Below are 10,768 nucleotides of genomic sequence, written 5' to 3' on the forward strand. Positions count from 1 at the left end.
TAAGAACTTGGTTCTGATCAGAACAGAATTCCTTAAAATACTGTCTTCCTTTTGATAGCAATTGCCCTTTTGGATGTGAGTGCTTGTCTCAAAAAGATTTGCAGATAAAAAGAGAAACAGCAAAAGGGGCTTACCCCAGGATACCAACCAAGTGTAAACCTATTATAAATGAGAGGTAAAGAGCTTCACAACTCAATCTACTATTTCTAGGTGATATCAGAAAAATACTTTAACATCAAGATCACCAACAAATACTCCCCCACTTTCAGATAATGAGCTATTTCAGCTTAGAGTGACCATATTTAATTTATATTTTCAGCACCTAGCACATAATAGGCACTCATTTGTTGAATGAAGAAAAAAACTCATCCGTCCACAGATAAATTTCAACTAAAATAGTTATAATAAAATGTTTATTGTCTTCACATGAAATTACATGAACTCTACTCCCCCCACATAGTTGAGAACCTTATATTATTTCATTTTAAAAAAATATTTTAAAAATTGCTTATCTACACAACAAAAACAATGTCCAATGTAAAAAAATAAAACTTTTCTAGTTTTGAACTATTGGAATTAGTCTCAGAAGAGCTCATCTGATTGAATTTGATACAAGGTCTTTCTCAGATTACTCTGTGTAATCTCCCAATTCTGCATGATGCTTGCAATACCCTTCAGCTGTCAATCAGTTCTTCTGATCTTTATTCAAGGCCCAAAGAAAGAAGATGGAAGTGGGCTGAGATAAAAAGGATAGTTTTGTCTACGTTCATATAGTGGATACATTCAAGACATATATATGAGACAGAAAGGGCACCTCTGCCACAGACTAAGTCTTTGGTCTGGGTTAAGTTAGTTCACATCTCTGAACTTTGATTTTCTCCTCTTTAAGACAGATTCATCCTAGAATCTTTTAGCTCCAATGTTCTATGATTTGGTTTTAATTTAATAGAGGCACACACTGACACGCTCACTAATAATTTTGCTGGAGTTTGGTCAGTCCTTAGCAAATCAGAAGCCAAATACTGCTCCACTTCTTATTCCACATCTATACTTGAGGCAGAAGCTAATGGAGAGCTGGGCTCCAAAAAGGCCCCAGTGCAATTCTCATTTTTGGCTGGAGCAATGCCCGTATGTAATTCAATAATTTAAATAGTGTCTAGGTTTAAATGCCAGAGCGTTTTTTGTATTTTTTTTCCTGACACTGCACACTGGAATTACAGGATGAACTCTGTTCTACTGCTGCCCTATTCCCACCCCTAGAGATTCTGCTTAATTGATCTAGGTGCAGCCTGGGCATCAAAATTTTTATCAGCTCTCTGGGTAATTCTAACCTGAGAAAAAGGTGACTATTGGCATAGAGCAGTGATCCTCAAACTTTAATATGCATCAGTCACCTGGAGGGAGTATTCAAACAGATTGCTGGGTGCCCTACTCAATTTCTGATTCAATAGGTCTAGGGTAGAGCCCAAGAATTTGCTTTCCTAACAAGTTCCCAGGTAATGCTGATGTTTTTGTTCAGAGACCTCACTTTCAGAACCACTGCCAGTAAGGAAATATTGGTGGTGGCACCTGAAGTCCTGAGTTTAAATCCTGATTCTATTATTACCACCTATGTAATCTTAGTAGAACAATTTATTCTATTTTCTTTAGTGTCTTTTTAACAATACTTAGACTTCAGAGTTGTGAGGCATGGAGAAACAGTGTTACCAATCAGGGTTTAGTTTAGTACCTGGCACAGAATGTAGTAACAGGTATTAATTTCCTTTTTCTATTATACATGTCTAGATGGTGTGATTAAGTTAAATCAATAGCATTGGTTAAAACCTGGCAGGAAAAGAGAGACGACTGAAGCAAACAACGTCTTATTAGAATTCTATGTATAATATAGGATGATAAATGTAGCAAAGTGTTTTAAGTACATGTCTTAAAAAAGATTTTCATTCAGTTTTTAAAACTTTGAACATAGTAATTTAGGTGGGAAGAATATTAGCTACAATCGGTAAAGTGATAGAAATGTTAGGTTCAATCTATAAATAGGATGAATTTTTTAATGACCTACAATGGACTCCAATACTTCATCTATGACAATAACTTAATTTTCTAGAGAATCAGAAATAAGAATATAATTGAAGTAGCATACTTGCCTAAACCTTTACTATATTGATATTTAAATGCTATTTAATTCCAGAGAAAACCTGAATTATTTTTTTTTTTGGTAGGAGTTTATTAATTAATTAATTAATTTTTGCTGTGTTGGGTCTTCGTTTCTGTGCGAGGGCTTTCTCTAGTTGTGGCAAGCGGGGGCCACTCTTCATCGCGGTGCGCGGGCCTCTCACTATCACGGCCTCTCCCGCTGTGGAGCACAGGCTCCAGACGTGCAGGCTCAGTAGTTGTGGCTCACGGGCCTAGTTGCTCTGCGGCATGTGGGATCTTCCCAGACCAGGGCTCAAACCCATGCCCCCTGCATTAGCAGGCAGATTCCCAACCACTGCGCCACCAGGGAAGCCCAAACCTGAATTATTAAAGTGCACTGGAATCCCTATTATCAACCAAAGCAAAACCTCTACTAATGATGGGATAGGTGTTTTTACTTACATATACCAACAAACAAAAAACAAAATAGCTTTCCTTCCTGCTTGCCATTTGCTTCCTTTTGTATGTCTCAAGGTCCTCTCAGGAGTTAATGTCCAAACCCCAAAAGGAATCCTGGGAGGAAAGCAGGCCCACTGCAGAAGCCGCTGCACATTCCTCCAGATACAGGGAGGGCACCCGAGGTTGTGCCTCCACAGAGGGGCTGGTTGAGGTGAGAACTAGAATACTGAATGCAGTTGTCTAAGTGAGTCTCAGAGGTACTGAACAGTTCAGGTCTGAAGGCAGAAATCCTCTTAGGATTGTTTACAGCAAGTTTCTTCTTATACCAATAGGTGACCCAGAGGCAAGGTCTTAACTGGGGTTTTTATTTTTAAAAGCCTTCCCTTTCTTTCCACTCTGGCCTGATGCCATTACATGACAGCTTTCTTTTTCTGAATTCCTAAGGAAAAAAAAAAGAAAAAAGAAAATGTGTCTGCACGTCTTTGTAGCTGCATCATACTCTGAAAAGTACCATTTCTTTTATTATTGTTCTCAACTATTACTTAACCTGATGATATACTTTTAACTTTCCCATCTACTTATGAATTCTCTTGACTGTGAGCTCCTCAAGGGTCCTTAACTTGTCCCCTTCCTCCATGGAACTTTCTCAAGTGCCTCTATTCTCAGTAACCGTTCCCTTTGGTTTGCAATATAAATTTGACACTAACTTACACTGCCCTGCCTATGGAGGTAATTCTATATTATTTTATGTGTAAAGGTGTTCTCTTCCCAACTGGAACCAAAAAAAACCCCTTTAGGAATGGAGGCTATGTATTTTGCTTCTTTGTAAAAGTCATAACAAAGCTGATGTCCAATCAACATTTATAAAATTCTTACCAGATCATCCATGCTAAAAATTGGACACAACTGACTGCCTGAGGGAAAGTCTTCATACTCTTGCTGTCAAGATTATATAAAGCCTATAGCCTGGCCAGTATATTTAGAGGATGGAAATGATTTTCTTTAAGCCAGAAAATTAGTCTTGGTTCAGCTCTCCTTAGTGCTTTAAAACCAACCTTCAATACCACATGAACAGGAGGGTTCCCACCTCATTTATATCCTTGGTATTCCCTAACATCCATTCATCCATAAGGTTTCTCCTTGAAACATCCACCAAACTTCCCTAGCCCCTAAAACAAACCAAACTCTTTGCCTTCCCCGCAAAATGATTTATTCATTAAAAGCCATAACCAGCGTTCAGAACCTTTCAAAAAACAGTAGCAATCCAAATCCTTTCAACTTAACTGAATTGAAGCAGAGCTGATTTCATGCCCATCCTGCTGGCAGCAGTCCCTTTCTCAGATTTTGCCTGTTAGTAGAAACAGGAAAGACTGGTAGATAGCCTGAGTTTTTTCACTGGGTTGGTTTGGCCCCATCGCCATAGTTATAGCTCTGACCACAGTCATTCCAGCTGATCCTTTAACAGGTCTGTAAGGTACCAAAACAGTCACTAGGGTAGCCCAGAGATTAGTAAGGTTTATAATTACATCTCCTGAGTTTTTTAAACAGACTGACTTGCACAAAGCTGGATTATGGCATTTTACCTCAACTTCACCGCAGCTATTATGAGAAGAAATATTGTTCTAAGATTTTTAATTAGTTGCATCCTCTCTTAAGGCTCACTCTCTCACTCCTGTTATGTATCGAATTCTTCAGTTAAGATTATCCCTTAATTCTTACATCAGAAACCCAGAAACCAGAGTTGCTTTCTATCTCTTTAATTCACCATAAGGCATCACTATTATACTATCATATATGAATACGTGTGTGTGTGTGTGTGTGTGTGTGTGTGTGTGTATTTGCTTTTTTAAAAAAGTAGAAATTCTCTCTTCATTCACCTCTGTTTGATACAACATAGGTGCCCAAGTAGGTAGTTAGAAATTAAATAAAGGACACAAAAACTTCCCAACGAAGATCATTAAAGAGAAAAATCCTTTCTTCCTCTTACTACAGCTGATCTTTGACACATGCCAGGTAAGAAAAAAGGAATCACGCATGGTGATGGGAAGACTGGACCTCTCCCTCTCTGGGTTGCAGCTGAACTTCTATTGGTGGTCCTAGTAAAATATATAACTCTTCATTTGTTCTAAGCAAGTCCTTCTTTCAGTATTCCTTCAAACAATGCCTTTACTCTCCTACTAGAGTATGAGGATTTAGAGATTTCGAGCAGCAAGGTTCTGGTTGGGTAGCAGTCTCTTTAAATTGTGTGTTGGCTATGTAGAGAGAGGGACAGTTATGGGAGAATGGCAGGGGAGGAGGGTGAGAGAAAGAGAGAAATGTATCTTCTTCTCTGGGAGCAGTGGAAGAAAGCAAGCTTTTCAAAGTCGTTGCCGGTATCTCATGAAGGCCCAGGCTGCTACCACGATGAGGGCAAACACTGGCACCAGCACCACAGTTATGGGAATACCACTTGGCTCCCCTTCACTGTGATGTCCTAGAGGCCCATTCTGCACCTGTAACTGGAAGGGGAAGAAAAATGTTAACTCTAGTGACCAATGTGTGTTTACCACAACTGAAATGTCCAAGCTGACACATTACCTGGGTCTACAGTCTCTATACCACCCAAAGCTGTAAACCCCAAGCACTATCGAAGAGGAGTCCTCTCTGTTTGTCCTGAGTTGATACAACAATCTCACCAATTCTTTGGAAACAAAATAAATCTGATGGGGAGGCATTTAATCTTGCTGTGCTACTGACCTAAAGGGACCCCTGAGATAACCTCTTTCTATTTCTGTACTGTCTCCACCAAGCTATATGTGTATCATACCAGGAAAATGAAGATATGAGGTGAAGCCTGTTGATCCTATAGGGAGCCTGGAAATTACTGGCCAGGGGCAGGGGGTGTCCATCTTTCTAGAAAGATTATCAGTCATCAGAGTGCAATAAGAGCAGATCTGAGCAATGTTAACACAGGTGCAATGCCATTATTTAGAAATACTTTCCAATTCCCAAAAGGTACCCACTCCTTCCGAAGGTGGGGTCCTGTCCTTCATCTTTTCTGTAATACTAGGCAAAAATAAAGGTGAAACCTATATGGAACGGAAGTAAAAGACTCAAAGGTAAATAAGTAAAAATAAATCATATCCTAAGTTATAATTTTTCATTGCCTAAGCATTCCATTTTGAGGCTGGTGGTTTTTCTTTATTTCAATCAATTTTGTAAAACGTAGCCTTTCTTAACATTACCTTTTTTTAAAACCGTTTTTTAAAACTGAAGTATAGTTAATTTACAATGTTGTGTTAGTTTCAGATGTACAGCAAGGCGATTCACTTATATACATATTCTTTTTCAGATTCTTTTCCATTATAGTTATTACACGATATTGAATGTAGTTCCCTGTGCTATACAGTAGGTTCTTGTTTATCTATTTTATACATAGTACTGTGTATATGCTAATCCCAAACTCCTAATTTATCTCTCCCCCCTCTGCCCCCACTATCCCCTCTGGTAACCATAAGTTTGTTTTCTATGTCTATGAGCCTATTTCTGTTTCATAAGTAAGTTCATTTGCATCACTTTTTAAGATTCCACATATAAGTGATATCATACAGTATTTGTCTTTCTTTGTCTGACTTACTTCACTTAATATGATAATCTCTAAGTCCATCCATGTTCCTGCAAATGGCAATATTTCATTCTTTTTTTACAGCTGAGTAATATTCTATTACACACACACACACACACACAAACACACACACACACACCCCACATCTTCTTTATCCATTCATCTGGACACTTAAGGTTGCTTCCATGTCCTGGCTATTGTAAATAGTGCTATGAACATTGGGGTACATGTATCTTTTCGAATTAGATTAACATTAACTTTTAATAGGTAAGTGGCAGCAACTGTGATGCCATCTTTAGTTAGATTTAATCTCCTCATTACAATCCATGAAACTCTGACCCCCTCAATCTGAAAGACAAGACTGAATAAACTACCTTTTCTATCCTCTATCCCACCTCTACATCTTTCATTCATTTCCTGATGAGATGTCCTGAGAGAATATGCTCAGTAGAAAGACATGGTTTTTAGGGCTAGGCCAATTCCTTGACCAGAAGAATCTGTTTTGTTTGGAGTTATTTATAGATGTTTCCTACAAAATGAACCTTGGAAATCACTTCTCACATGCCTTCAAAAAGAACTCTAATCATATCTAAAGTGTATGCCTGTATTTGTTTGCCTTTACCTATTGCATACATTCTCCCATGCTTTCGAAACAAAGAAGAGCCAAGGCAGAAGCAGCTGAATACCAATACGTCTCCTATCAACCTGTTTTCCAATCCAGCACACTGAGATTCTGCTTGCAACCCCAGCTGTTTTCTCAGATATCTTTTGTGCCTTGCCCTCTCCACTTTTTTTTTACTATCTCCTGTTGAACTGTGAAGCCTCACTCAGGAGTTAATGAAGCAAAGACAGCATCAGTTCAAGAGGGAGTAACTTTAAAGGTACAATTAAACTGTGTTGTAAATGCATTCCAAAGTCTTTCGTGCTACGGGAGGAATTATGTCCACTCAGGCTTCCCTTCTCATCATCCAAATTATAAAACACTAAGAACTAAGGAATGCATGTAGAATAGGTGCTAACTTGACTGAATTCTGAATCCCATTTCCTTTTTCCTGGAGCTCCCCTTTGAGCACTAGAACTTTGGTCAAGAGGATCCCCAAGTTGATAAGAAAAGGGTTCGTTGTGGTGATAGGGAAAAGCAAATAGTGGGTATCAAAAAACCCACCATCGTTGCACTTAAGAGTTTCATAAATAAGAATGTTCAAGGGCAGACATATGTTTCCTTCCCTAGTAAGAAATAAAATTGATTCTGGTTGTATTTTTCCCCATTTATTTTAATTTGGTTGTCAAGCTTTATCTTTAGGGCACATTACCTTGAAGCTAGGACCTGGGTTGCAAACATACTGTTATAAATTTCCTTTAATGATAAGCAGAAGTCTCAGAAGACCCCTGCCTGTGCCACACAGGTTCTTCAAAAGAATGACAGTGAAAGGAAGAAAGCCAAACACACTACTGAAAATTACACCACATGATTTGTTCACAACGTTACAAAAGCCTGGTGGCAGCAAATGACACCTACCCTGTGCTGCACTCTCAGGGACACAGCATAGCCTGCATTACGAAAGAGGTCTACAGCATCCTGGTGCAGCAGGTTCTTTAGGTCTTGGCCGTTTACCTGCCAAAAACAGCAAGGAAAAGTAGTAAGAGACGTAGAATGTGAACTCTCATAAGTCAAAGATTTACTTTCATGTGACCAAAGATTTAAAAAACAAACTTCTACAGAGCAAATTCCAAGGGCTAGAAGAAGGGGTAAAGTTACTTAGAACTCAGAGTAACTTTTTTCATTTTTGAAGCTATGTTTTCCTAGAACTGAGGTTACATGGGCCATCTGAAGAGTACCTAAGTTTACAACAACAACAACAACAACAAAAGGAATCTCTCCTTTCTCTGAGCTCCTACTGCCTGCCCTGTTTTGACACTTGGGATTCTGTTACTGTATTTGTATGTCTTCCACAAGCATCAACCTGCTTCCCTACAGCTAACATGGTCTCCCAGGTTACCACTCTATCCTTTATATGTCTAATCCCTGGCATGGCCAGCTTCAGCTCTAGAAATACAACTCTGAGAAGCTCTTCCACAATTTAGTTTGATGTGGTACAAATCTACTAGCTCCTTCTATTGCTCTTGTTTTCTTTTGAACAATTTCCCTTGATTCCATGGATATCCCTATCCTCCTCAAATTTACTAAAAACCGCATTTCTGTGATGATACAAACTTCTAAAATGTTTTGGTGAAGGTGAGTCCTACTACTTAAAGGTGAGAGATGTGAAGGACTCTGGTATTAACACTCCTCAGTGTCAGGAGTGACACCGGCCACAAGTGGTATCTATTCTATGCTGCACTCAGTGACACAGCATAGCCTACTTTATGCAAAATCTACGTATCTTTTATACATGTCAATGTCAGCAACGGCAGCAAGAACATCTAATATATTTGGTAGGTTCTGTGCTATATGTTTTACATACATTCTCTCACTGAGTAATCACAATAATCCTATGAGGTAGACAGACACTATTTTTATCTTGTTTTCACAGATGAAAAAACTGAAGCTTAGCAAGGCTACGTAATTTACCCAAAGTCATAGTAAGTGTAGAAGCTAGGGCTATAGGGATTTTATACCCTGGAAGGAAGACTAAAGTGCCCTGGCCTTTTACTGCTCCTTCTGCACTATTATTCCTCCACCTTGACTCACCAGCTATTCTTTCCTCAGCTGAAGATGAAGTCACTGACTTATTCAACCTTCTCATCTTCCTTGTCACAGTTTCCCTTCTCCAAGAGGTTCAAAATTGTCCCTCCACTCTATTTCCTGCCAATACCCTTTTGAATTAATCGATCAACACTTTGGCCTTATAAACTGTCTACCTTTCCAAAGTGAAGAACTCCTGCTCTGCTCCATTCTAATCGCCCATTGGCATAAGCCTTCAACTTCAACATTAGGCATGCTACAGCTCCAATATCTCAAACTCTTAAAAAAAACAATCTCTACTTTCTTCATACTTCCTATACCTCTGTGAATTCCCTCTTTATCCTCATCAAAGCATTTTACACATCTAGGAGTTCCTATTATTTCAAAAAAGCACTTGGAAAACTATTAGAATCCCTCATCCCCACAATCTTCTGCCAGCTTTCCAGTCCTAGGCAACACACTGCATTTACTTTCCTTGTCATCAGTGCGTTTAATATTCCTAGAGAAAGATCCACAGTCACATTCTCTACCACAGACGCATACTAGCTGGCTCCTGCTGCATCCTTACAACCCTTCTCATCTGGTGAACTCCCTAATAAATATGCAGTGGTAGCTGTTCCAAGACCTTTCCTACCATCCAACTCCAACTCCAATCACATCTCTCTTCTCAGCAGATTCCTTCGCCTTATCTTTCTTGAGAATACTGAGAACTTCTGACAAACACTTCTCTCCACTTTCTTTCCTTTCCCCTCAGTTCCATCTTAGTGCTGCTTTCCCCTTACTTCTGAATTAGAGTCCTTTATCTAGGCTAACCCATTTGCTAGTGCTCTTGATCATGTTCCTTCTAGCCTCCTGACAGAACTTAAGCAGTCACTTACCCTCTTGATTCCTTAATTATTATTGTTCTCTGCTCCTTCTCAACTAAAGTTACCCTCATCTATTAAAACACACACATACACAAGTATTCCTTGGAACTCACCATCACCCTCTTCCCATCTTCTTTCTCTCCTCTTTCTTTGCCAATCTTTTTGAAAGAACTGTTTCATGCGCTGTCTCCACTTCCTCACCATCCGCTCCCTCTATTTCCTTGTGTTCTCAATATATGAGGTGGGGGGGTGGGGGTGGTAGGGAAGAACATGCTGCCCCTGCAGGTCAGCAGTAACTTCCAACCACCAAATCCTATAGCCCTTTTTCAGTGTTCAGACAACCTCCTCCCTTCTGCAGTTCTCTCTTTTCTTAGCTTATGAATACTTGGATCTCTTAGTTCTTACACTATTCTGTATCCCTTCCTTTCTTCTTAAGGTAAGTAAATATTCCTCAGTATCAGTAGGCCTTTGTCCTCTTCTCTCCCATGGTGAATTTTCACAATTTCAACTATAATCTGCTAGACAATTCCCACATTTTCATCCCTACTTCTACTTCTGGATTTGCCGGTTTCCTGCTGGGTACCTATTCTGCCAGCTGGGGCATATTCTGTTAAGACCCCAACTCAACATATCCAAAGCCTCTTTTTTATTTCCCACAAAACCAAACTATCCTGACTCCTTTCTTATTGACACTACCATTCCTTCAGACTAAAATTTTGGTAATATTTAAAACCTCTCTCTGTCAATCTTTACATACAATATATTGGCAACTCCTGTAGCCTAACATAATAACATTACTCATATGTTATTTTCTTTCTATTGCCCCTCTCTTTAGGTTATGAATACTCTTAGTTGAACTACTGGGATCGCCTTCTCTCTAATTTACTTTCCTCTGGGTCCTCCCTCATTCTAACCTATTCAAACATTACGTCTCCAGATCAATCTTCCTAAAGTATAATTCTGTTCATGCCACTTTATTGCTCAAAGACAAAAACAAACCTGGGAGCACGGGAGGAAAGA

General features: G+C 39.2%; 1 protein-coding gene across 1 annotated transcript in view; it reads right to left on the minus strand.

The window, feature by feature from the left end:
* Window positions 1–4,333: 4,333 nt before the first annotated feature.
* SYNJ2BP (synaptojanin 2 binding protein) overlaps window positions 4,334–10,768 on the minus strand; it is a 36,648-nt gene continuing 30,213 nt past the window's right edge. The window contains exons 3-4 of the mRNA XM_007469288.1: window positions 7,716–7,811; window positions 4,334–5,090 (exon numbers count right to left, since the gene is read on the minus strand). Coding sequence (XP_007469350.1) covers window positions 4,950–5,090; window positions 7,716–7,811 — 237 coding nt within the window. The 3' untranslated portion in view covers window positions 4,334–4,949. The remainder of the gene's footprint in view (window positions 5,091–7,715; window positions 7,812–10,768) is intronic.

This window comes from Lipotes vexillifer, unplaced genomic scaffold (genome assembly GCF_000442215.2).
Source record: "Lipotes vexillifer unplaced genomic scaffold, Lipotes_vexillifer_v1.1 scaffold684, whole genome shotgun sequence".
In the NCBI taxonomy this organism is placed as follows: Eukaryota; Metazoa; Chordata; class Mammalia; order Artiodactyla; family Lipotidae; genus Lipotes; species Lipotes vexillifer.